At 47.8% G+C, this 27,749-nt stretch overlaps 1 protein-coding gene and 1 long non-coding RNA gene across 5 annotated transcripts in view; one reads left to right on the forward strand and one right to left on the reverse strand.

The window, feature by feature from the left end:
- Window positions 1-1,286: 1,286 nt before the first annotated feature.
- Window positions 1,287-23,219, reverse strand: LOC105466852 (uncharacterized). Of its 2 annotated transcripts, none has more exons than XR_011624571.1 (3): window positions 23,053-23,219; window positions 22,422-22,552; window positions 1,287-1,713 (listed from the first exon to the last, which is right to left on the reverse strand). It is a non-coding gene; the product is annotated as an uncharacterized lncRNA (long non-coding RNA). The 2 variants fall into 2 exon arrangements; XR_011624572.1 differs by lacking the exon at window positions 1,287-1,713 and adding an exon at window positions 11,329-11,446.
- LOC105466851 (coiled-coil domain containing 69) overlaps window positions 11,918-27,749 on the forward strand; it is a 43,284-nt gene continuing 27,452 nt past the window's right edge. The window contains exon 1 of one of the 3 annotated variants that reach the window (XM_011715948.3): window positions 11,918-12,216. In XM_011715948.3, the coding sequence (XP_011714250.2) occupies window positions 12,169-12,216 (48 nt within the window). In that variant the 5' untranslated portion in view covers window positions 11,918-12,168. Of the gene's footprint in view, window positions 12,217-15,251; window positions 15,273-27,749 lie in introns of those variants that run through there. The other 2 variants (XM_011715949.3, XM_011715947.3) reach the window with 2 other exon arrangements.

Below are 27,749 nucleotides of genomic sequence, written 5' to 3' on the forward strand. Positions count from 1 at the left end.
AAGTCTCTTGAATCCCTACCTAATCTTGACTCCTTTAAAGAATAACTTTTGGTCAGACACAGTGGCTCACGCCTATAATCCTAGCACTTTGGGAGGCTGAGGCAGGAGGATCATGAGGTCAGGAGATTGAGACCATCCTGGCCAACATGGTGAAACCCTGTTTCTACTAAAAATATAAAAATTAGCCTGGTATGGTGGTGCCCACCTATAGTTCCAGCTACTGGGGAGGCTGAGGCTGGAGAATCGCTTGAACCCAGGGGGCAGAGGCTGCAGTAAGCCGAGATCACACTACTGCACTCCAGCCTGGCAACAAAGCAAGACTCCATCTCGAAAGAAAAAAAAAAAAAAAGAAAGAAAAAGAAAGAAAAGAATAACTTTTGCCTCTGAAAAGGGACTACAATGAAGATCTCTTCCAGTCTCAATCAAATCTGACTCTATTCCCTCCAGACCCCTCCTCCAGCAGACCCTTGTATGCTTTCTCCAACACACTTGACCAATGTTAGCTTCTGCTTGAATACCTCCCGCAATGGGGCACTCACTCCTTGTCAAGCCAGACTCCTGAGTCTTTGACCAGTTGGAAGGCCTTCCCTCCCTTCCTTCCCTCCTTCCTTCTTCCTTCTTTCTTTCCTTCCTTCCTTCCTTCCTTCCTTCCTTCCTTCCCTCCCTCCCTCCTTCCTTCCTTCCCTTCCTTCCTTCTTTCCTTCCTTCCTTCCTTCTTTTCTTTTTCAGACAGAGTCTTGCTCTGTCACGCAGACTAGAGTACAGTGGCACGATCTCAGCTCACTGCAACCTCTGCCACCCAGGTTCAAGCAATTCTCCTGCCTCAACCTCCTGAGTAGCCAGGATTACAGGCGCCTGCCACCGCACCCAGCTAATTTTTGTAGTTTTAGTAGAGACGGGGTTTCACCATCTTGGCTAGGCTGGTCCTGAACTCCTGACGTCGTGATCCACCTGCCTCGGCCTCCCAAAGTGCTGGGATTACAGGTGTGAGCCACCACACCCGGCCTGGTCTTCCTTTCTTTCGAGGAGCTGGACTCTATATTCCTGGAAAGCTACCACTCGTAGCTTTCCAAGACAGCTTGGAAGACTGTTCATCTTCTCCAAGTGCTCCTGACCCAAAAGCGACTTGAAGAAGAAAGAGGAGGCATGGGGTGAACTGGAGGCTGCGTCCAGCCTTGCCCAGCTTCCAAGCCCTGCCTGAACTTGGGCTTCCCCAGAAATCCAGGTTCCCAAGGTTCCCTCCCTCTCTCTGCAGCTGCTTCTTTAAGAAGCACCATGGGGGCTGGTCCTTGCTACTGTCCTTGGATCCTGTCCAGGGCTCTGATTTAAAAGGTATCACAACGTTTTTAAAAAACAAACATGTGTTGTAACCCAAGGCCCTGGTAACCACAACACTGCCGGCTGACGCTAGCTGCCGCCTCCCAGGCTAAGACTAAAGGAAACTGCTCTCTGCCTACCCAAAGGCGCCCCACACTACTGTGCACCGTAGTTACCTTATTATATCAGTCCGGGAGCTCTGTGAGAACAGGGCCCAAGCTGGACCTCAAGGCTGCAATCATTTTGCACCAAAGTGCCTTTGGGATCCTTACCCACACTTTCATGAACCATTCCAGTAGATGCTCGACTGCTCCAGGACAGCGTTTCCTCTCCATTCTCCACGTGAGCCGCAGAGTGACCTTGGATACCACCAATCTGACCACACCACTCCCACTCCTACAGGATAAAGGAAAAATGTCTTGGCCAGGCCTTCAAGGCCTCTGCCTATCTGTATCTTCCTCACTCCCTGCATTCCCCCAGCATTCCAGCTGCACTGAGCCTCTGAGGCCCCCCCTGAGAGTGCCATACTGGGCATAAAATGTTCTTCCCACTTTGTGGACAAGCAGAACCCCTGCTTAATCTACACAGCTCAGCTCAGACATCACATCCTTGGAGAAGCCTGCCCCGACCTTCACTCTCCCAGACAGAGTTAATCACTGCTTTTGCTTCCATGGTATTTTTCCATAACCCTTGTTGCATTATTTGTCTACCTGGAATACAGGCAATGTAACCTCCTGCAAATATTTTGTTTAGCTTGCATGGTGATTTGTGTGCATGTGTTTGTGTAAAAGAGAAAGACAGATTTTACATTAAAAAGGGGCGCGGTGCTGGACACAGTGGCTCACACGTGTAATTCCAGCACTTTAGGAGGCTGAGACAGGAGGATCGTTTGAGCCCAGGAGTTCGAGACCAGCCTGGCCAACATGGCGAAACCATATCTCTACAAAAAATACAAAAATTATCTGGGCGTGGTAGCATGCACCTGTAGTTCCAGCTACTCAGGAAGCTGAGATGAGAGGATCGCTTGAGCCTAGCAGGTTGAGATTGCAGTGAGCCATGACTGTGCCACTGCACTCCAGCTTGGGCAACAAAGCGAGACCTTGCCAAAAATAAAAATAAAAAGATTGAGCCGGGCATGGTGGTATGTAGTTAGAGTCCCAGCTACTTGAGAGGCTGAGGCAGAAGATCACTTGAGCCCTGGAGTTTGAGGCTGCAGTACACCAAGATCGTGCCTGTGAATAACCACTGCACTCTAGCCTGGGCAACACATCAAAACCCTATCTCTTAAAAAAAAAGAAAAGGTTTTCAGTTTCACTTAGAAAATTAGAAGGTCAGGCCAATCAGGGCCTCCATTTCCTTCTAACACCAATCCACTGCAGTGCAGCCACCTGTGCTCCTTTTGGATGGGTATATGGCCCCCAGTTTGCACCTGTCCCCAACTTATACTAGCCTTTTCTAACTTAGGTACCTACCTAGCCCTATAGACATTTGGGTTTTAACCTGCAGACCTAGGTACATCTCCCATATGTTCTGGGCCACTCCCATTTATAAATATTATTCTCTCTCCTTATCCCTCTAAATGTCCCAGAAATTCCAATATTTTGGCAAACAGTAATGCATGAATAGAATCGGATCAATAAAAATATACGTAAGTCACAAAATTTCTTTGCTAACTCAAGTGGTCCAGTTTTCAGTTTGGAAAGCCCAGTTGCTGACCTCACCATCCTCCAACTCTCATTCCCATTGTTTTATGTGGGTAAGACCCTCCCACTAGGGTAGGACAAGGAAGATGCATCAGGACCCAGGACCAGTAAATGCCAGGTTTTCCAGAAGGAGGGGTCAAGGCATAGTTGTCTGTTGGAAAAGGGTTGCTTAAGTTATGATTAAATAGCAGGTTATATAGGTTGAAAAATATTCACTTTTCAAATCAAAGAATGAAATGGGCTGCTGGAAATGAGGATCCACTGAACAAGCCTATACAGTTAATGTGTTTGCAATTGGATAGAATTGAGAGCATGACGTCAGTGGGAATATGCAGAAGGTGCAGACAGTCCCCTGATGAGATGTATATCGGGGGAGGCCAGGTAGAGGGGTAGGGAGTTTACTGACTGTGCAGCCAGACAAGTGAATACCCAGCTCTGCTATGAGCCTGGAAAGACCCAAGCTAATGTTGGAGTCTTGCTCACTCAATTACATGTAAATCAACATGCTGCTCATCAGAAGACTGTATCTAAAAGGGAGCCTCAGAATCTCCAAAGCAAGGAAGGATTCTCCTATGGTCTCTAGATGTGGGGTGGCTCAGCGCCTGGCTCATGAAACAGTCCACCATGTTTCATACGAAGGATGCAGGTAGGGGTGGTCTAGACACTAGATACCCAGTGTTGCCAAGGATGTCTCAACCCTAGAAAATAGTGCTTCCCCCTCAACTCACTGAGCCCTGGACCCTACTTTGCCCCTCATCCCTGTGTGCGTTTTCTTTAAGTCTATCAGACATCTATCAGACATGAGGAGGACATGAAGGTCTAAAGCAGTGGTTCTCAAACATAAGCACACATCACAATTATGGGGAGAAGATGTTAAAACACAGATTGCTGAGGCTCACACCCAGGGTGTCTGATGCTTTTGTAACAATTTCCCGAGAGATGCTGATGCTGTTAAACCCTGGTCCACATTTTGAGAGTCACTGATGTAATGAAATCTTCACTCCTGTTCATTCCTAGTGGCCTCCAGACCCTACAGCTCACTTAAGGAGGGCATGTGCAGTTTCCCCTAGAGAATATTCCCAGGCAGCTGGACATGGTGGCTCACACCTGTAATCCTAGCACTTTGGGAGGCCAAGACGAGAGGATCACTTGAGCCCAGGAATTTGGGACAATCCTGGGCAACATGGCAAAACCCTGTCTCTACAAAAATATACAAAAATTAGCCAAGCATGGTGGCACATGCCCACAGTCCCAGCTACTCAGGAGGCTGAGGTGGGAGGATCACCTGAGCCCCGGAGGTCCAGGCTGCAGTGAACCACGATTGCACCACTGCACTCCAGCCTGGGCAACAGGGCGAGACTTTGTCTCAAAAAAAAAAAAAAAAAAAAAAAAAAGAGAGAGAGAGTATTTCTAGGTAATGTTCTGTGCTCCTCCTACTCTTACCATCCAAGCTCCTTAAGGATCTTTATCTGAACTTCACTGAACAGAGAAAGCACTGGCCAACCATGATTTACATGAATTGACTCTTGGTAAAGAAAATGGTAAAGTGAATCTTTTGATGCCTCTCCCAAGGCAGCCCAAATCCCAAACCACAGCTCTCCTGGGAAAATAGGCAGGGATGGCTTCTTGCTAAATAGTGTTACTCAGATTCAATTCTCCTTTCAAAGGACTTGCCCTTTTATTTAATTAAACACAATCCAATCCAATCAATGTAGCAATTCAGTTCCCTGGCAAGGAGACCCACACCAGCACTGGGGCAGTAAAGCTCAACCTTGAGTGTGAAGATTCCTCTGACTCTGTCCTCAGTCCTGATTCAGTGGATGGGGAAAAGAGAGAGAATTCCAGAGAAACTGCACTTTAACCAATCCCTGATGCTTCTGAAGCAAATGAGCTCGCCCATACCTTGAGAAATACTCCAATAGAACTCTAAGGACTCAACAATTTTAGGTGTTCTCATTCTTCAAGTATATTCCAAGAGGAGCCTGCCAAAACCAACCTTTCTTTTTAGGCTGGGGTGCAGTGGTACAATCTTAGTCCCTGCAACCTCCGCCTCCTGGGTTCAAGAGATTCTCATGCCTCAGCCTCCCGAGTAGCTGGGATTACAGGCGCATGCCACCATGCCTGGCTAATTTTTGTATTTTTGGTAGAGACAGGGTTTTGCCATGTTGGCCAGGCTGGTCTTGAACTCCTAACCTCTAGTGATCCACTTGCCTCAGCCTCCCAAAGGGCTGGGATTACAAGCATGAGCCACCGTGCCTGGCCAAAACCAAACTTTCTATCCAGAGTCCAGAAAACCCAGGAAACCTTAATCAACACAGCTTTATTTCCCATCTCCAGAACTGAAGCTGGGGCTTTACAGAGTGTCCCAAAGAGTAAATTATTCTAATTAAATTTAATATAACCAACCTTAATTAGTGACCTATGTATTGGTTAAAAATTGCACTCTGCTGCAAGTAACAAAATCTCAACAGCACTGGCTAAAACAAATTTCAAAACATTTTTGTAAGTTGATATATAATAGTTGTACATATCCGGGGTATACATGTGATACATGTGCTATTTCATACATGTACACAATGTGCAATGATCAAATCAGGGTAAGTGGGATATTCATCCCCTCAAACATCTATCTTTTCTTTGTGTTGGGAACATTACAATTCTCTTCCAGCTATTTTGAAAAATATAATTAATTATTGTTAACTATAATTTCCCTACTGGCTTAAACTAATTTGTTGTTTATTATGTGAAAAGGTTTGGAAGTAGTTGATCAAGGCTGGTATTGGGGCACCATAAGTTAATCAGAGATCAAGACTCCTTCCTTATTTTGGCACTGGGTAATAAGATGGCTGCCAGGATTCAGCCATCCGGTCTGTATTCCAGGCAGGAAAAGGGGGAGCACAAAACAGGGGAGCCCTGCTTCCAGCTGAGTCATCCTCCCATTAAAAGTTTTCCTGGAAGCCTCAACCCATAATTTCCCCTTCCATATCCCCGGCCACCCCTAGGTGCAAGGAAAGCTGCGTAAGTAGCCTGTTAGCCCAGTACTTTGCCGGCCCAAAGAATGATCAGGATTCTGTAATTACGGAAGAGAGAAGAATGGAAGTTGAGTAAGGCAACTGGCAATCTCTCAGTGGGATGGGATGGGGTGAGGATGGAGGAGACAGAGCTGTATAGCCCTTCATTCATTAGGGAGTAAACCCAGAGCACAGAAACAAGTACAACTCAGAGGAAAACTGCCACGTGTGCTCATAGAGCCACAGAACAAGTGCTGCCAGGCTCTTGGAAGGAGAGAGCATTGGAGCCGCTCCTCGATGTATGGATAGAACTATAACCCACAGAGGTGGATTGTGAAGAAAGTCACTCTGGGCAGAGGATATGTGCTTGGGGAATATTTGGGCCCAATCAGAAGAACCTACACAGAAAAAGCTTTAGAGCTAGAAAGACCTTTAATAATTGTGCATATTTTGGGCATACATGTGATATATCATACATGTACACAATGTGTAATGATCAAATCAGGGTAATTGGGACCACCGAGCCGACCACTCAGTGACCACTGAGCCGAGAGGTTCTTCACCTGGGATCCAAGCACAGCCCCACTGCATGGGCTGCGTGGGTTCCCTGAACTTCCTGAAATTCTATGCAAAATTTTTTACATATGGGTATATTATATTTTTCTCATGAAAGATGCTGAGAATAATCCTTGTATTATTTCCAATATGCCCCCCCAAGAGCCCACACCACCAACTTTTTTTCTTTTATACACAACATGAATCCCTCATTGCCTAACTCACCAGCCTCCGTGCCCTAACCCAACTTGACTCATGCTGTTCTTCCCTCTTATAATCACTCCTCCTTCCTTCTCCCCTCCCCCAAGATATGAAAAGATGGGTAGTGATTTCCCCATCACTGAAAGTATTAAGCATAGGCTGCATAAGCACCTAGAAAGGAAATTATAACAAGAGATTTATATTAGTCAGTGTTCTTAATTGCAAGCAGTAGAAGCCAAGCATCAAATTCCAATCCAACCTGATATTCTAGAATTCCTTTTGGTATGAATATCCTTTGGCTGTAGTATTCCCCCATGAAGTCCTCCTTGACTATCCCCACCCACCTTGGTATCTTGTCTCCCTTTAATGCCAATACCTCCTGCACACGACTTGGTATTAGCTTTATAAAAACTATTTCGTATTGTTTCCCATTTTTTCTTATGTATAGATCAAATGTCAAACGAAAGCACCCCAGATTATAACTCATTCAAGAACAAGAACTGAGTCTTCTCTTGCACCTTGACTATGCCTTGGCCATAGGGTGACCAACCATCCCAACATGCCTGGGACTGAAGAGTCTCTGAAGACATGGGACTTCCCGGGCTAAGAGTAGGAAAATCCTAGGCAAATCAGAATGAGTCACCCAACTTGCCCAAGAAGTAGTAACTGCTTGTTAATTGCTAACTATGGTAGACATTATGCTATTTGCCAATATTTCTGATTCTCCTCTCCTTCTGCACACACATTGCACTTTCCCATCCTCTTAAAGTTGGGCATGATTGTGTGACTTGCTTTGGCCAATGAAATGTGAGTGGACCTAACGTGTGTCCCCTCCAAGTGGAAGCAGTTAAGGCCCTATGCACTATTCTCTGTACACTCCCTTTTCTTTGCGCAGCATATCCTAAAGCCATCATGTTGAGAAGACTGTGTTGTACGATGATGTGGAACTTCTCTATGAAGCAGAGCCCTCTGCCTGCCCATTCTGGGCATGTAATGTGAGCAAAAACTTAGCTTCTCTTGTGCTAAGTCACTGAGATTTTTGACTGGTATGCCAACCATCAAAAATCTCATTGGCAACTTTGTCAGACTCATGCTACTCAAGTTTCTCAGGCATGAACTTCAAAACACATAACCAAAAATCCAGCAGTGGGAAAATGTGAAATCTGAACCTGCTCTCCCAGGAGGCTTAAAGAGGCTGGAGGCAAGACGTCTTGAGAGCAGAGGCTCCAGGGAAAGGACTTGACTCCTAGTTCCCACCCACCACTCCAAGCTCTTCATTTTATTTTCTTCTACTTTATTTATTTTTAGAGACAGTGTCTTGCTCTGTCACCCAGGCTGGAGTGCACTGGCATGATCGTAGCTCACTGTAATGACAAAATCCTGGGCTCAAACAATCCTTCTGCCTCTGCCTCTGCCTCTGCCTCTGCCTCCTGAGTAGCTGGGACAACAGGCTCGCGCTACCATGCCCAGCTAATTAAAAAAAAAATTTCTTTTTTACAAGGTCTCATTGTGTTGTCCAGGCTGGTCTCAAACTCCTTGCCTCAAGTGTTCCGCCTGCCTAGGCCTCTCAAAATGCTGGGATTACAAGTGTGAGCCACCACGCCTGGCCCCAGGTTACTAATTTCAATTGTTTACATTAAAATTTGGGGTCAATTTTGGAGAGTTTGACTCTTCAACATATGGATGAGAAACTCTCAGAAAGGAGAAATGACTGGTTCAGGATCACTTTACAGGTTTGGATCTCATGCTCACAGTTCAGCCATCTTTGCCCTTTATGTTGCTTTCCTACCCAATTAATCACAGTCATTGTCCATTTCTTTAGGATTTCACGGAACTGCCCATGGCTTGATGATGAAAAACTAATGATAGTTTCATGCATGGGTTTAAAAACATATTAAAAGTGAAGTTTTTCATATTAAAATAGTATTTTTTATTATAACAGTAATAAGTGCATACTCTTTTTTTTTTTTTTTTTTTTTTGAGATGCTCTGTTGCCCAGGCTGGAGTGCAGTGGCGCTATCTTGGCACTGCAAGCTCCGCCTCCCAGGTTCATGCCATTTTCCTGCCTCAGCCTCCCGAGTAGCTGGGACTGCAAGCACCCGGCCACCATGCCCAGGCAAATTTTCTGTATTTTTAGTAGGAAAGGGGTTTCACCGTGTTAACCAGGATGGTCTCCATCTCCTGACCTCATGATCCACCTGCCTCGACCTCCCAAAGTGCTGGGATTACAGGCGTCCTGAGCCACTGCGCCTGGCCCTCATTTTTTAATACAAGGAAATGAAGCCAGTCTCAATGGTTCATGCATGTAATCCCAGCACTTTGGGAGGCTGAGGTGGGAGAATTGCTTGAGGCTAGGAGTTCAAGACCAGCCTGGGCAATATAGTGATACCCTCTATAAATTTTGTTTGTTTGTTTGTTTGTTTGTTTGAGACGGAATCTCCCTCTGTTGCCCAGGCTGGAGTACAGTGGCACGATCTCAGCTCACTGCAACCTCTGCCTCCCGGGTTCAAGTGATTCTCTTGCCTCAGCCTCCCTAGTAGCTGGGATCCCAGGCATGTACCACCAGGCTTGGCTAATTTTTGTATTTTTAGTAGAGACAGCGTTTCACCATGTTGGCCAGGCTAGTCTTGAACTTCTGACCTCAGGTGATCCACCTGCCTCAGCCTCCCAAGGTGCTGGGATTACAGGCATGAGCCACTGAGCCTGGCCTACAAAAACGTTTTTGGTTTTTTTTGTTTTGTTTTTTTGAGAGGGAGTCTCGTTCTGTTGCCCAGGCTAGAGTGCAATGGCACAATCTAGGCTCACTGCAACCTCCGCCTCCCAGGTTCAAGCAATTATCCTGTCTCAGCCTCCCGAGTAGCTGAAACTACAGGTGCCTGCCACCACACCCGGCTAATTTTTGTATTTTTAGTAGAGACAGGGTTTCACCAGATTGGTCAGGCTGGTCTCGAACTCCTGACCTCAGGTGATCCATCCACCTCGGCCTCCCAAGGTACTGGGATTACAGGCATGAGCCACTGTGCCTGGCCTACACATTTTGTTTTTTTTTTAATTAGCCGGGCTTGGTGGCATGCACTTGTGGTCCCAGCTACTCGGGAGGCTGAGGTGGGAGGATCACTTAAGCCTGGAAGATTGAGGCTGCAGTGAGCCATGATCACTCCACTGTGCTCCAGCCTGGGTGATATTGCAAGATTCTGTCTCAAAAAACAAACAAACAAACAAAAAACAGTTTTAAAATTTCAAAATCTCACCAATACAGTGGTAGTCACTCAATACTTCTTTTTAATGAAAATGAATTTGTTACGTTTTGTAACACAAAAAAATTCATCTTCGGTATTTTTGCTGGTTATGTGGCATCCTATTTTTATGGATATAACATAAGATATTTAACCAAGCTTCTTTTCTTGGCTGTTTAGGTTGTTTTGTGTTCTTTGTTTTTAATCACGAGCACTGCTCCAATAAACATTGTGAATTTAGGTATAATTTAAGTATACCCTGTTTCTTCAGGACCTGTGGAGCACATCTTATGGCAGGGGTTCTCAAATGTAGCCCGGGCCAGACATGCCTGGAGTGCTCATGAAGCTATAGATTCCTAAGCCCCATCCCCAGACTTTAGGCCAGGGGTGGGGCCTGAGAATTTGCATTTCCAACAAAGGCAGCTGGTAGTGCTGACACTGCTGATTTGGGAATCACACTTTGTGAGCCGCCATTCTCTATTATACCTGCTTTTGAGAACCTAATATCACATTTCCTTAGTTTCCTTTCTCACACACTTTTGCAATTGGTTTTGTACTCTATGGAGGGAGCAATTTTTTTGAGGTCTCATATTCTTTCCCCATTCATGAGTCTAAGCACTTTTCGCAGCACACCTTTCCAAGAGTTTTGGCCCTGACTCTAATATTCCAATATACACGCAAATAAGCATACACACTGGTTTTCAAAATTAGTTATCTTTTTCCTGCATTGCCCTTCCAGAAACCTCAGCTAATAACAAAGTGAAGATAAACAAAAGCTCCTTTTCCTAGACACTGACATTTTATGTCTCATAGTCTCACCATACCTGGCCTGCCTCAAGAGGTTGTTGTGATGAATAACATCCATCCAAGATGCATATTACAGATGCTTGTGAGGTGGAAAAAAACTATCAGCCCAGAAGTAAGGAGGCATTAAAATTAAACTTAGTATTATTGGCCTGGCATGGGATCCTAGGACTTTGGGAGGCCAAAGCGGGCGGATTACCTGAGGTCAGGAGTTTGAGATCAGCCTGGTCAAAATAGTGAAACCCTGTCTCTACTAAAAATACAAAAATTAGTTGGGTGTTGTGGTGTTTGCCTGTAATTCCAGCTACTTGGGAGGCTGAGGCAGGAGAATCACTTGAACCTGTGAGGCAGAGGTTGCAGTGAGCTAAGATTGTGTCACTGCACTCTAGCCTGGGCAACAGAGCGAGACTCTGTCTCAAAAATAAATAAATAAATAAATAAATAAATAAATAAATAAATAAATAAAATAAACTTATTATTATTTATTTGTAGGCCATTGAGTCAAAGCTTAGGTTCTGGAGTTAGAACTGTATTCTGTGCAGTGGCTCAAGCCTGTAATCCCGACGCTTTGGGAGGCCAGGGTGGGAGGATCGCTTGAGGGCAGTCGTTCAAAATCAGACTGGAAAAAAGAAAAGAAATTAGTTGGGTATGATGGTGTGCCTCTGTAGTCCCAGCTACTCAGGAGGCTTAGCTGGGAGGCTCGCTTGAGCCCAGGAGTTTGAGGCTGCGGTGAGCTATGATAGCGCCAGAAAAAAAAAAAAAAAAAGGAACTGGATTCTCTCTGGGCTGTGGTAACTTACTAGCCATGTGACCTTAGGCAAATCATTTTGCATCTCTGAACACCATTTTCCTCACCTGTAAAATGGAGGAAGTAATACCTTTGTTGCACGGATATGGCAAGAAATATAAATAAAATTTATAAAACAACTGGGACAAAAACAGCCCTCAATAAATGATAGCTGTTAGTTTATCAAATAATTGTTTCAATTATTTTTTCCCATGGCCCTTTCTTAGCTGAGGGTTTGGAAAAGCATCTGTTGCTCCTCAAGGTTTTTGTTTCTGCCCTGACCAGAGCTTCCTATTATTTAGAAAGATTCTGGTCACCTGCCTCTAGGGTGGCCGCGCCGCTGGCCCTGCAGGCTACGCGGAGGCCCCGCTCTTCGGGTATTTACGGCGCGCGGCCGCCCCAGCTCAGGCTCAATACAGCGCTTCCAGGTTCAGTTTCAGGGTCTCGCCGGCAGCCGCAGCCGGCGGGCGCGGAGCGGGCAGCGGGGCCCGGACCGCAGGCTCCTCTGGGGGCCCCGGAGTTGGGAAGCGGCGTCCGGGAGCCCCCGGAGGAGGATGGGCTGCAGACATAGCAGGCTGAGCAGCTGCAAACCCCCGAAAAAGGTAAAGGGCGCCGGCGGAGAAGTTTGCTTTCCGAGGAGAGGGGAGTGCGGAATCGCTCTGCCTAGGGGACTCGGCGCCCCGGGTTCTCTCTGGTCGGCCCAGGGTACCGGACTGAGAACCTGGAGAGGCCGGCTCAGAGACGAGGGAGGCTCTGCTGGGAGGCGCCCTTTACCCCGACCGGAGCCGCACCAAGCAGCCGAGTTTACAAACACGGCACCCGGGCCAGGCAACGGCAGCTGATTCCCGCTGCCTCGGGTGGGGAGATGTCGTGTGTCTGTGGCAGGTGCCCTCTGCTTTCGGTCTGGGGCTGTTCGCTGTGTGGCCATGGACAAGTGACTTGACCTCTCTGGGCCTTCGACTTCCTTCCCGCGGGGTTAGAGGCTGATAATCTCAGGGCTGCTCGAAGAGTGTGCCACAGACTCGCAGTATCGGCATCACTTGGGACCTGTTACAAATGCAGAATCTCAGGCTCTGGCCCAGTCTTGCCAGGAGAGAAGCTGCGTTTTAACAATATGCCCAGGTGATGACGCTTTGAAGTTTGAGGCGCTGGTCTTAGGGCTCTTGCAGGCCCTGGAGCTGGTGAGTGTGGGCTGCCCTTGGGGTAACTGGGAGGGGCCAAAGAGGGAGGAGATCTACTGCCTTCTGTGGCCCTCTCCTCCCTTCCTGTCCTTCCCCCAAGGGGCCTTGGAGCTGGGTTAGGGCCCAGGGGACAATTCTCAGGTTTCTTGTAGTGAGACCAGCTGCCCCTTGGGGTCTGCCGAGCCCAGAAGGTCGGAACCTGGAGCTAGAAGGATAGCCTCCTGGGGGGACACTGTGAAGCAGAGGGGAAGGAGGACCCTCAAATTCTGGCCCCTTTTCCTACCACTGCCTGCCCCCTAGCCGGGTGGGATTAGATAATCCCATAAGCATTATTATCATTCCCCCTTGAGACCCAGAGAGGTCCCAAACTGTGACAATATTTAATAGTTTTGCAGTGAACTTTAGTCCTCCCTCTGCTCCTGCTTTGCTTGTGCCCTGAGTACAGGTTTTTCTGCCTAACAGTACTGTCCTAGCCTGGAGGATTCTACTCCCTGCTCTGTCTGATACCTCCTGGCTTTCCTTGCTCTCCCTTTATTACCAGATCGAAAATCCTCACCAACCCCCGACCTAGAAACCCTCATGTCTTTCCTCACTCCAACAGGGAAACTGAGGCTTGGCTCTATCAGTAGAAGGAAGGGGCTGGCTGACAGGGATAACAGGGTGGAGAGACCTGAGCCTCAGCTGAGACTTGTAACTGAGCAAGTGGTAGGCAGACGTTAGTCCTGGGTGTAAGTCCTAGTGGTGCCACAAACATACTGGGTGACCCCAAGCAAGCCCTTGTGGCTCCCTGGGTCTCAGTTTCTCCCTGTATGGGAAGTGATGAGCAGGATGATCCCTAAGCATCTGAGTCTGTGTTCTCTGCACCTGTGTCAACCTTGTACCTTGCAAAGTGGACCAAGGGTGAATTCCGTCTACCCAGAGGTAGAGGAAGCAGGGAAGAGCTTGACCCTTCCACAAGCTGGAAGAGGAGGTCACAGTAAGCACAGCTTCTTTGGCTCCTGCTTCTTCTGAGAGACTTACCAGCTGTTCCTGCCTGTCCCTGGCACAGCCAAAGCTCTGAAGGGCAAGTAAAGCTGGCACAGCCTGTCTGAGTTTGAAAGGGCCTTTAGGTACCACCTGGGCTGATGCATCCGCTATACAGATAGGAGGTTAAGGCCTAGAAAAGGGAAGGGACATGACTGAGGTCACAGAGCAACGCAGAGCAGAACGCAGGTATCTAGTCCCCTGGCCCCGTGTTCTTTGTCTCCACCTCATCCCGCTGTGCTTCCAGTGGCTTCTTGATGACTTTAGCATCAAATCTTTTACTTTTGTTGCCTCAGAACAGCCTGGCATGCATTCTTGGCCCAGCCATGCCAGGCCCCTGCCCCTATATGGCAAGATTTATGGGCTGGTTTTGTTTAAAGTTGCCATCCCTGTAGGCTGTGCTCCTGCCCAGTTTCTCACCCAGGTGCTAACCCCTTGGAAGGCATGAGCTCCCAAGTTCATCCCCAACAGGCTGTCAGCCCCCTGGGAGAGAGGGGGACTCCAGGGATGGGATGGACGAAAATGAGCTCAGGCTACAGAGGAGTTAGGTTCTGATAGTCATGACTCACCCTGCATGTTTGCAGAATGCTTTCACATCCTGCCCAGTCTCACAGAAGCCCTGAAAGCTAGGCTGAGCTGCAGAATCTTTCCCACTTTACCGAGGAAACTGAGGCTCAGTGAGGAATGATGGGTCCAAAGTCACACAGCCAGTTGGTGGCAAAGCTGTGCAGTTGAGCCTGGCTTTCTGCACTCCCCATCTGGTGCTCATTGCCTTATGCAGACCGCGGAACAGGTGCTAAGTAGATATTTGAGTGAATGAGGGACAAATAAGAGCCATGCTAGGGGTTGGTCCAGGGAGCAGCAGGAGCATCACATTCAGCCTTGAGAGATGCAGGAAGGGTTTTTGGAGGGAGGGTGGTTTGGAAAGTATGGCAGGAATTACCCACTCATAGCCAAGGCCTAAGCAAAGGCCAAGCCACTGAAAGCACAGCGTGAGGGGGTTCTTTGTGGAGAATGGAGGTGGCAGGCAGCAAGGAATGAGGCTGGTGCTTTTAGCAAGGATTATCCTGGCTAGGGACAGGAGCTTGACTGTGATGCCTTCTCATGTCCCTCCAGGTTCAAGGATCTGGGGGTCTGCTGAGTTCTGTGGTCTATGGTGCCTGTTGGGCTTGGCTGACTAGATGTTCTAGACCACCCTGAGAGGCCTGGCCTGGGACTAGGTCACTGCCTTATTGGGACAAGTTGAAATGCTGGGAATGAATAAATGGGGTTCCCAGCAGACTGGGAGTGGGTGCTGAGGAACCATCTGGATCATGTGGTCCTGCCTAAACCCTTCTTCTTGGCAAAGACCATGGCTAATGTGGTCACATGCCCCAGGAGGACTCAGGAGAAGGCCAGGCAGAATGGGTAGCGGTCAAGGAAACAAGCCTTCTGGGGGCTTGCCGGCCATGGTGGTAAGGAGAGGCCTTCCTATCCCCAACAGGGTACCAGCCTCCCTTGGGCAATAGGGTAGAACGGGGGCGGGGAGGGGCCAGGGGAGCGGTTCAGGAGGCACCTCGCGGCTGACTGCCTTTGTGTGACTCTGCAGAGTACCAGGAATGATGTTTGAACTCTCCAGTCCCAAAGGCTGTGGCTACGGCTCCATAGTTCCAAGCAGGGCCTCTGAGAAGGGGCTCAGCACAGCTGCCAAAGCTGGGCCTCAGGTGACAGGTACTCGGTGGATCAGTCATTCAGCAGCCCTTCATGAGCACGTCCATGTAGCAATCCAGGTGACAGAAGTGAATGGTATGGAAGAGGCTGGTGCAGGCATGGGTAATTCTGAAATCAACCAGTAGACACCAAGGACCTGGCCTTTAAAATTGAGTTCACCTATTCATTTACTAACTTGGCAAACATTTGTGGGTCGACCACACTGGGCTGTGGGTTGGATGCTGGTTCAATCGTGACTACATGCATGGAAGATCCATTAAGTGAATTAAGAGTGGCCTGGCTTCTCCATGCCTCAGTTTCCTCATCTGTAAGACAGGCGTGGTATTAGCTCCTGTGCCATAGGGTTGTTCTAAAGATTAGATGAAAGACTGTATGTGACAGAGTCCCTAATACCCTGACTAGCAGGAAGGATGCCTCTGAAAGAGATAAGGAGGCATAGGCTTAATGTTATGTTTTAAGGACATCACTGCCTAGAGTGTACCCAAGGCAAGTACCTTGGGACGTGGGAGGTAAAGGATATCAGTGTCCTTGGAAGGCTGATGTGGGCAGGGTGGGAGGATGCAGCCTAACGTCTGGCCTCTGCCTTCAAATCTCTGAAGTCTTATCAAGGGGCATGGAAAGCAGCTTTGTTCTTGTTGTTCCAGAAGGCAGCCCTGTGGCCAGTGGGTGAGGCTAAAGCCAGCAGGTTTCTACTCATGAGGAAGAAGTGGCCAAAAAAAGGCCTCAAAGGGTAGTGAGTTCCCATCACTGGAGGGTTCGAGCAGGGGTCAGGTGGCATTTTGGCAAGAATATTAGAGGGGATGCAAGCTTACAACTAGCAAATATTTACGATTCCATTAAAAAATGGAATTGTTCTGATTATTAGGTTTTGAGTCAAAATTTCAAAATTTGGGCAAGTATAAGAAATTTAAAAATCTTTTAATCTCACCATTAAGAGAGAGCCACTGTGTACATTTCAGTGTCATTCTTTGTACTATTTTTTCCTATGTATATTATAGATGTGAGTATGACTATCTGTATAAAGCTAAGAATATGTTTTATATGGTTATATTCCAGTTACTTAATATTCTTCCGGGGGCATTTTCGCATGTTAAGTAGTCCATGGAAACATGGACGTTTTAATGGCTACCTAATGTCCTGTGGCCGTTCCGTGGCTTATTTAACCAGTTTGGACACATGGTCTGCTCTCCTACCCTGGTAATCGATGAACATCCCTTGTGTTTTCCTCCTACCTGGGGCCAGTGTGGCTTTGGACTCAGAGGGGGTCAAGGAAGGCCCGTTAGAGAGACGGCATCTTGGCTGAGTTTTGAAGATGGGCGGGGGTTAGGCAGTTGTGGGGCAGGTGGGTTATACAGGAGGGCATCCTAGGCAGAAGGAATTTGGGAGCAGCCCTTGACCCCTGGTCAGGAGGAGTGGGCAGATCTGATCTTCTAGCATCGTTGGTAAGGGCAGGACAGTCGAGGAATGTGCAGGAAGGCTGCCTGTGCAGCACTCAGCGCCCTGCCCCAATCATCATGGAGATATTGGCATGTACATGGCCCCCAAGCCGGTGATTTTGCCCAACCTAGAAACGAATGCCCACCAATCTTCCTAGCTAAAGCCAGTACAGGCCTCCATGCACGGGGCACTCTGGAAGACCTGTGAGATTAAATACCAGATTTTTGTGTTTGGCAACCTAAAACACATTAGAATAATTCCCAATACTCTCTGCCTTTTGAGATACGACCTTTGGTGATATATTTTCTGCACATGTACATATTTTTCATTCTTTTCCTCTATTGAATTCACGGGTGGCTAATATAGGTCCCCTGAGAGCCTGACGAGTTCCTAGACCCCTAAGGACTCCCATTTTTGCTTCAGTTGGCTGTTAGGCTTGGGACCTATGCTTCATGTCAGCACTGTGTTTCTTTTTATCATAAAAAGGGCATAAAAGATGAAGTTTTAAATTAATTGCACAGAAGCAGGCTACTATATAAATCAAGACAGGGAAACTCTGGGTAGGAGGGGCTGCCCTGACATCTCAGGGTGCATAGATCAGCCAGTGAACAAGAGTCTGAGACCTGCCCGGAAAAGCAGCTCTAAGGGGTCTCAGTATGAAATTCATGAATGTTCATATTCAAAAAATAAACTTGAAGAGTGTAAGGACCCTCCCAGTGAAAGGAAGAGCCTCTCAGATGACCCTAGTTCTGGCTCTGACACCTCAGGGTGTGCTTGGGCTTCCATCTGCACAGCTGGCACTCTGTCCCCTGCATCCTCCACCCTCAGCAGTGTGAGCTGTCCCCAGTGACCAGGGGAGAGGGCCAGCCTGGGAGCCCCACTGCAGCAGGACTGGCAGCGGGGAGGGAGCTCCTGCTGCCCCACCTTGGCAGAGAGAAGGAGCAAGAGAAGATCCATCCATCTTCAGCAGATCTAAACCCATCCATTACCTGAAGACAGGCCATCCTATTTGTCTTGCCAGGTGAATCTTAATCCCTAAAAATAGTTTATCTTGTGTCACTTTATTTTCAAATCTGAACCTTCCAGAACATCTAGGCCAAACGCTGTACTATACCTAAAACAGCCATCCACGTCCATGCATCCCCCCCAAGACAGGTGACATGCAGTCTGACCTACTTCCAGATTTCCTCCTCTCTCTGCAATGGAGTTTTTTTTCACTGAGTGTACAATGACCTTTGTGGCCTTCCTCGCCATTTTCTACTGCTCCATGTGACCCTGCCCCTGTCCCTTCCTAGTGGGCTGGACATCAGAAAAGCTGTTACCTTTACTGGATTCAGCAGTGTCCCCTCCTACATTTATGTTCACCCAGAACCTGTAAATGTGACATTATTTGAAATAAGGTCTTTGCAGAGGCAATCAAGTTAAAATGAAGTCACACTGGACAGGCCCTAATCCAGTGACTAGTGTCCCAACAAGAAGAGGGAAATTGGGACACAGACACACAGGGAGAAGAGCAGGGAGTGGAGTGACGCATCTTCCAAGCCGGAGAACTGAGGATTGCCAGCACCCACCAGGAGCTGCGAGAGAGGGAGGGAACAGATCCTCCCTCAGAGCCTCCAGAAGAGACAGCTCGGCTGACACCTTGAATTTGGACTTCTAACTTCCAGAACCGTGAGAGAATACATTTCTGTTGTTTTCAGCCACCAAGTGTGTGGTAATTTGTTACAGCAGCTTTAAGAAACTTTCATATCACAAGGTTAACTGCTCCTTACCCACCCTCTCACCCCCTATCCCCATCTTGCCAGCAATCAAAAACAACAGCAAGAACCCAGTGCCTCCCCTTTGGAACCCAGCTTGGCAGCAGAAGAGGCAGCACTGTAAACAAGGAGGTGCTTGGACAGGGCCCATTGCTTTTGGACACCAGCAGCTGCTTCTGTAGAGGAAAGAGCACTGGACTGGGAGTCAAGAATGGGGCCTGCTTCTTTATATTTTTTATTGATATATAGTATTTTACATACTTACAGGTACAAATGATATTTTGTTAGGTGTATAGACTGTGTAAGGATTAAGTCAGGGTGTTTGGAGTTTCATCACCTCGAGTATTTATCATTTCTATGTGTTGGGAACGTTTCAAGTCCTCTCTTCTAGCTATTTTGAAGTATACAGTTCATAGTTGCTATGGAACATTAGAATGTAGTCATTCTTCTGGCTGTATGTTTGTACCCTTTGACCAGCCTTTCTTTATTCCCCGCACCCCACACACGTCCTTCCCAACCTCTGGTATTCGTCATTCTAAGAATGGGTCCACTTCTGCCTCTTTTGCTAACTGTTCTCTTCCCCAGCCTTGATTTCCCTGTCTGTACCATGACTCTGTTGGAGGCTTTCAGGTTCCAAGAGAGGTATCTTTTTCTTGTTGTTGTTAATTTCTTTGTATACAAGTAATTCTTGAATGCATTATTGCTTTAAAAATCCTAAGAATTGGCCAGGCGTGGTGGCTCACACCTATAATCCCTGCACTTGGGGAGGCTGAGGCGGGCAGATCACCTGAGGTCAGGAGTTCAAGACCAGCCTGGTCAACATGGTAATACCCTGTCTCTACTGAAAATACAAAAATTAGCTGGGCATGGTGGCACATGCCTATAGTCCCAGTTACTGGGGAGGCTGAGGCAGGAGAATTGCTTGAACCTGGGAGGTGGAGGTTGCAGTGAGCCAAGAATACGCCACCGCACTCCAGCCTGGGTGACAGAAAAGAAATAGTTTAATTTGGATATTGGTATTCTACCAAATGCCTTTCTGTGTTTGTATGTAAAGGTCTACTTCACTCTCTCAAACATATGAATGAAATGACAGAGTATTATGTCCCTGAGTGTATCCAGCCAGTCCCCAGTTTACAGCGTTTCCCTACTGCAAACAGTCCTGCCCTGAGCATCCTGTGCATCCTCTTCGTCCTCACTAATGGGTACTTATTTCTGCTGACAGTGCCACTGTAGAATTGGGAGCATGCTGCATGCAACTTGGGAGGTGGCTGAGCTCTGTCATTCTCTGCTTTCAGGCAATCCTGCCCTCTCTTTTGCAACCACCCTTACACTGGCTGCTGAAGAACAGGGGATGGTGTGGAGGGCTGAGGGCTCCAGGTTCTCACCCAGGCCTCCTGAGCAAGGGCCCCTCCTTTCCTGCTCTCCAGAGAAGCCCCCTCCATGACCAGAGCTAACAGCTGAGTGTGTCAAACTGCCCCTGCCCTGCCCAGAGCAAACAAGCAGGACAGGATCGACAGAAGATGAGATAGCAAGATGGCCTCACTGTGCCCCTTCTTCCCCATCCACAGCATGTCAAAACCAGAAGGGCTCTTACATATCCCATTGCACAATTCCATGCCATGCAGGGAAGGGAACAGAAGCACAGAAAAGGAAGGGTGCCCACCTGAGGTCGCACAGCAAGCAGATGGCAAGCTAGGACCTTGGCTCTGGACTCCCAATTTGCCATCGGACTGGGAGACAGGTATCTGGGCCCTTAGCCTGTCTCTTCCCCCACCCCCATCCAGCTACTGACACCATTTTCTGTCCAGCTCCTTCAGGGTCCTGCCTGCCAGGCTGACCCAAATGCTAGAAATAATGTCTAGTGTTTTTGCCAGCTCCAGGCCCTCTGAGGCAACCAGAACTAGCAGACACTCTGGGAAGCTGATACGGAACAAGAAAATGGGAGCTCTAGGGAGGAAGAAAATAAATGAGAGGTGTATTAGAAAGGCTTTCTCTAGGCCTCAGTGTCGCTGTCTGCGAAGTGAGGCCTTGCACTCAAGGCCTTTCTGACGCTTGTCTGCTGTGGTCTGGCTCAGCAGGTGCAGGGGTGTTTAAGAAGGAAGTGGTCCTTTCCTCCCCTGAGACACCGCATCAATCGGTCAGACAGCAGCAGTGGAGACCACATCCGCCCCTGACTTGTGTGCTCTGGGGGTCCTGCGGGCGTTCAGAGTGTAGACTGTGTCCCTGGTGCAGCTGAGTAGTGCAGCCTGGCACTTCTAACCTTAAGTTGGTTGTACAGTCACATTGGACTGTCCTCCAGCCAGTGAGGAAATGTTGACCACACACTGTATGATATGAAGGGGATGAATTAAATCTTTAATGTCCCTGCCAGTGTTTGATTTTCAATGAAATCAAATTCAGGCATTACTTTGGCAGAATATCTCTGCCCATCTTAGAGATGGGGAGGCTGAGGCCTGTATTTATGGTGTTCTTCCTTCTGAGAGCTTCTGTAATTCGCGTGTGAACACTAACATTTCTCAACAGCCCTGAACATTTAGGCCCCGCCCTTCCTCCCCGAAGGCCCTGGAGTGGGGCCCCTTGGGCCTCCACCCCCACCTCCTTCCTGCCTCTACCCTTGGCCAATGGGCTCTGACTGTGGTTACTTAGATCCCAAAACTAGTGGTACTGGGTCAGATACCGGAAAGGCAGCTCTGATACTGAGGAGGGTGTGACCAGAGCCCCTTAAGACTCAGAATCACCTCTCTCCTACAGGCTTAGCTACTCAGATAAAGCTGGCCCTGGCATCAGGGGGCTGGAAAGGACTCCAGCCTCAGCTGTGAGTCTGGATTCTCCCCAGGGCTCTGCTTCCCTGCTTTGCAGCTTCCGACAAGGCATCTGCCCACTCTCCGCTGGGCCTCAGCTTTTCCATCTGGTAAAAGGAGGTGGGGATTGGAGTCAGCTGCCCCCTGGGGCCCTTCCAATCCTGCTCTGGGTCCAAGTAAACCTTCCTCAGCCAGGATAGGTGTGATAGAACTACACGCCAGAGGAAGCCAGGCCTGTGATGTATGGGACAAGGAGGAGCTGGGTGAACGGGTCTTCTTTAATTACTAAATTCTCTAAGTTAAGCAGGAACAATGAGGACACAAAGCACTTAATCCGAAATACACAAGCCTTGAAGGCTGACAAACAGAATGGAGTGATGGTTCCCAAAGAGGGCTAGCTCAAGTGTCTGCAGGACAGGCTGAACCTCCCTTGGGGCTACTCTTGCCTTCTATCCTACTAGGATTCCCAAGGTAGGGAATAGCTGGGCGGCTTCTATCCAAGTTGCTTCTGCCTAATTCACTCTTGCCTGACGAGGCTCAGGATTTGAAGGAAGTTTAGGAGTCTATTCCAAAGGCTTGAGTATGTGACTACAGCCATTTACCCCAAAATACTGCTCCCTGAATAGCATTCAACAGAGCTCCCTGAGGTGCCATTAATGCTGGTGGTCTTTACATACCACCTGTAGTAGATAAATTCTTTATGCTTACCAGAGGCCTTCACCTGCCGAACATCAGTGATGCTTTTTAGAATTACAGACTGTTAGAGTTCAGGGTTCTCAAAGATCACTTAGTCCAATCTCCAGCATGAAGTTGGACTCTCCAACCTCTTCTTGCCTGCTTCTAGTGATGGAGTGCTCACTTCCGCCACCATGCCCCATCCTCTAGTGAGGCAGCCTACCTGTTTGTGATGGTTCTGAAATTTTTCTTCATACTGAACTGAAACTTCTGGAACCTCCTCGTGCCTAACCACAATTCTGTCCTCCAAGGCTGTAGATGACACACCAGCAGTTTCTACCCGTGACAGTCCTGCTGAGATTTGAAGACAGTAGTCAGGTCTTCCTGCCTGTTCTCAAGGCTGACCAACCCTTGTTCTGTTAACAGCCCCTCCAATAATTTGGTTTTGAGTCACCTCCTACATCCTGTCGGTTTCTTTGGGACATCTTCCAATGTATCAGTTTACCCTCTAAAAGGAGAGCATACTCTAGAGCATCTCACGAGTCCCAATCTCAGCTCGTGTGACTCTCCACGGCTCTGGACCCCTGTCTTCTCATTCTACCTTGACTGTGTCTGCTTTGACAGCTGTGTCCTACTATCTCAGGTTTGCTTCAGGTTGAATCTATGGCAGGGCTCTGGTCTGCTTGACAGCAAGGATCTGGGCCCCAGAGTTGTGAGTGTCACCTGGGTATAGGGGCTCTATTTCCAGACTTCTTAGGAGAAGGGCTGCCCTGGAGCTCAGGAGGACTGAAGAGAGCATCTGTTCCAGCCCTGACCCTTCACAGACGGGGCAACTGAGAAGGAACATGACTTACCTAAACTCACACAGTAAAGCTGGAATTGCGTCTCCTGGCCTCAACCCCAGGCCTGGGTTCTCCCTGCATCCTGTACTGCCGGCAGCCTCCGCTGCAGCTTTCTTGCTCCCAAGTTTCCGTTGACTCAGGAAGCTGTCATCCCTCTTGCAGAGTATAGTCCGGATACCCCACCCCAGCCCTATGCTCCCCACCCCTCTTTTGGAAGGGAAAATTCTTATGTCCCCCTCCTAACTCCCCCCACAACCACCACCCACGCACACACACTGCAGGTGCCCTTTGCTCCATGACCTCTGAGGAGGAAGTGGTCAGGGCCGCAACCTGGGGATTTTCCACTCAGTAATTGCTTGTTGAGACCTACCCAGCTCAGGGTCACGTGTCCTCAGGCTTCTGTGGGCACTAGGATCACCTGGCTAGAATGCCAAAGATGGAGATTCTGGCCAGGTGCGGTGGCTCATGCCTGTAATCTGAGCACTTTGGAAGGCTGAAGTGGGTGGATCAGTTGAAGTCAGGAGTTTGAGACCTGCCTGGCCAACATGGTGAAACCCCATCTCTACTAAAAATACAAAAATTAGCCTGATGTGGTGGCATGCGCCTGTAATCTCAGCTACTCTGGAGGCTGAGGCAGAAGAATTGCTTGAGCCCCGGAGGCAGAGGTTGCAACTGAGCTAAGATCGTGCCACTGCACTCCAGCCTGGGCAACAGAGCCAGACTCCATCTCAAACAAACGAACGAACAAAAAGATGTAAATTCCCAGCACACATACTGTAGGTCTAGAATGCAGCCTGGACATTTGTGTTAAGCGGGCTTTCCAGGTGATTCTAGTACAGGAGGTCCATAGACCACATGCCTAAGAAATACTGTTCCGGGCATCATAACATACTGGGGCAAGTCCAATATAGATTTCAAAATCCTGTCCTCAAGGAGCCCCCTGGGCTAACAGGAGAGACAGATAGCCAGCCAGATGTGGATACTCTCAGGGGTGCCTGGAACATGGAGGAGACAGGAACTAACTCCGCCCCGGGGCAGGCCAGGAGAGAAGCAGAGAAATGGTGAGTGCACTGAGCCCGGGGGCCCGAGGTAGACCTGACCATGTGTCACAGTAGGATGGTCTTGAGCAGTGCAGGATGTCTCAAACACACAGATGTCTGTGTTGGGGGCAGGCATGTAATAGGTAGCACTAGGTTATTTTGGTTTGGTTTTGACCTAGCAAATTTGCCAACGTTTTTTTAAAAAGTGATAATATTCCACGTTGGCAAGGTTGCAGTGAAACTGGGCTTTCTTCTTCTTCTTCTTCTTGAGACAGAGTCTTGCTCTGTTGCCCAGGCTGGAGTGCAGTGGCCCAATCTCGGTTCACTGTAATCTCCACTTCCCAGGTTCAAACAATTCTCATGCCTCAGCCTCTCAAGTAGCTGGGATTACAGGCATGTGCCACTACACCTGGCTAATTTTGTATTTTTAGTAGAGATGGGGTTTTGCCACGTTGGCCAGGCTGGTCTCGAACTCCTGGCTTCAAGTGATCCTCCCGCCTCAGCCTCCTAAAGTGCTGGGATTACAGGTGTGAGCTACCACACCCTGCTGAAACTGGTCTTCTTGTGTGCCATTTGAAGGTGAGTTAATTGGTCGAAACTTCCAATATTAGACGTGATATTAGATGTATATAAAATTTTATAAAACAATATGTTTATTTTTTAATTTAAATTTAAATTTTTTATTTTTTGAGACAGGGTCTCACTCTTGCCCAGACTGGAGTGCAGTGGTGCGATCTTGGCTCACTGCAACCTCTGCCTCCTGGGTTCAAACGATTCTCCTGCCTTAGCTTCCCAAGTAGCTGGGATTACTGGTGCATGCCATTACCACCTGGTTAATTTTTGTATTTTTAGTAGAGACGGGGTTTCAGCAGGTTGGCCAGGCTAGTCTTGAACTCCTGATCTCAAATGATCCACCCACCTCTGCCTCCCAAAGTGCTAGGATTATAGGCGTGAGCCACCACCGCACCTGGCCTAAATTAATATGTTTATTAAAGCATAATCTGCAAATTAAAAAGTGGAAATAATTTAAACACTCAACAGTGAATGACTAAATTCATCCATAGGGATGTTCTGCTCATCATTACAATTAACACATTTGCAGAATAGTTAATGCTGTGTAGTAAATTCTCATAATGTATTTGAAAAAGTAAGATATGAGGCAGTATATGTAATATCATTGAATATGTGTATGTAGATGAACAATATATGCCACCAGGTTATGGGGTTCTCTCTGGGTCGTGAGATTTTCTTTCTGTATATTCATGTATTTTCTGTATTTTCTACAACAAATGCCTACTACTGGTGTAACTGGAAGAAGATGTTTATAAATATTTAAGTATTAAGAAATTGGGGCTGGGTGTCATGGCTCACGCCTGTAATCCCAGTACTTTGGAAGGCTGAGGCAGACAAATCACTTGAGCCTTGGAGTTCGAGACCATCCTGAGTAGCATGGCAAAATTCCGTCTCTACCAACAATACAAAAATTAGCCAGGTGTGGTAGCACATGCCTGTAGTCCCAGCTACTTGGGAGGCTAAGGCAGGAGAATTGCTTGAGCTTGGGAGGCGGGGGTTGCAGTGAGCCCTGATGACACCACTGCACTCCAGCCTGGGCAACAGAGCAAGACTCCATCTCAAAAAAAAAAAAAAAAAAAAAGCCAGAAAAAAAAAAAAGAAATTGGAGTGGAGGTAGACTGGGGACAGATGGTGATAGCCTTGACTGCCATTCTGAAGGAGTTATCTTGTTTTGTCAAGAGCTGGGGACTCAAGTACAAGGCCACGTGCTGCCTGTGGTCTGAAAGCTGTTTGTGGAGAAGAGTTCTCCACCATTCTCTGGTGGTGGTTATCTGAAAGAAGGCAGCATTTCATGAGCTTATGACCTTATTTCAGATGATAAAACCTGAGACCCAGGGGCCGCCCAAGAGGTCTGCCAAAGCAGATCATGTGGGATCTTTGTTCTTGCCATGTCTCTGAAACGTGGCAATCGTCTTATGCAATATTTGAGCTCTTAATATGTGCCAGACACTGCAATTGCGTTATTTCATCTCATCCTAAAAGAGCCTCATGAGAAATCCGAGGCATGGAGAGGTCAAACAGTCACACGGTGTTGGATTTAGTATTTGAACCCAGACCTATGTGATTCTAGAATTCTAGAGTTCTTAACCACTCTGCTCTGCAGTCTCTAATATTCTGACACCTAGTTCTAATGCTGATTTGAACATTAAGGCACAGTGTGACAGTGTCTTAAACCTGCTTGAGCCTCAGTTTCCTCGCCTGCAGTGACCTTTGCCTCACAGTGCTGTTGAGAGGAGCTGAGATGAGAGCTTAGAGTTTGAACACCATGGGATCCTCATCCCCACCTCACAGAGGAGGAAGCAGAAGACAGAGCGTGAAGGGATTTGCCCAAGTTTGTAACAGAGCTGGAACTAGAATCTAGGCCTTCTGGCTCCCATAAAAACATTGTCTGAGTTCAGCTAATCAGTGGTGGCATCAAGGAAGAGACAACCATTTGTGTTTATCTCCCTCCTTCCCCCAGCCCAGGGTGGGGAGGCTGGCTGCTATCACTTCCCCAGATTCTGGCATTGACAGCTTTTCTGAGTCGTGCCTGGACCAGGCTTCCTCCTCTCCCCTGAAAGGGAGGATTGAGTCTTCACCAGGGTGGTGGGGGAGCTAAATTGTCAGGTCCACCCAGTTACTCACAGATTTGGGGCACGAGGACCTGGGGGAGGCCCCATGCCTCACTCAGTCTTCCAGGGGCTTACATATGCCAGGCTCTGTGCCCAGCACCATGGGGGAGAAGCAGACTATTCTAGAACACTTCCCTTGATACCCACCCCAGTGAGAAGCATGCTTTCTAGAAGTATTTCAGTGGTTCTTCAGTTTAGGACATTTAAAATAATTTTTGTCGAACATTTTCATAGCATCTTCATAGTTTGACTTGTGTTTTTGTTTGTTTGTTTTTTGAGACAGAGTCTCACTCTATTGCCCAGGCTGGAGTGCAAGATCTCGGCTCACTGCAACCTCCACCTCCTGGGTTCAAGCAATTCTCATGCCTCAGACTCCCAAGTAGTTTGGATTACAAGTGTGCGCCACCACACCCGCCTGATTTTTGTATTTTTATTAGAGAGGAGTTTTTGCCTTGTTGGTCAGGTTGATCTCGAACTACTGACTGCAAATGATCTGCCCACCTCGGCCTCCCAGAGTGCCAAGATTACAGTCATGAGCCACTGCGCCCAGGCCTGACTTGTTTTTCGAAAGTGTTTCTTAAAATTGAGTCTAGAACATCTTCCTTCCTTCCTTTTTTCCTTCCTTTCTGTCCTTTCCCTTCCTTCGTCCCTCTCTCTTTCTTTCTCTTCTTTGTGAGAGCATCTTGAAAAGCATACAAAAGGGCTTACATTTTTTTTACCCAAATCCTGGTCCAGTGACCACCGCCAGACTTCAACCAACTTTTTACCTCTCCAGCATGAAATGAGAAAATGATGGTGTGAGCGAGTGTGTAATGTTCAGTAAGCATGTCAGTTCTCCTTTCCTGGAAGACTGTTCTTAAGCTTTTCCTTACTATATTTTGGAAGATTAAAATGTCCTTTATTTTATAAAATGATGGTAATAATCTACAAATAATCTACAAATCTAAAAAAAATAGATTTTAGATGGTAAAAATCTAAAATGGTA

This window comes from Macaca nemestrina, chromosome 6, assembly GCF_043159975.1.
Source record: "Macaca nemestrina isolate mMacNem1 chromosome 6, mMacNem.hap1, whole genome shotgun sequence".
NCBI lineage: Eukaryota > Metazoa > Chordata > Mammalia > Primates > Cercopithecidae > Macaca > Macaca nemestrina.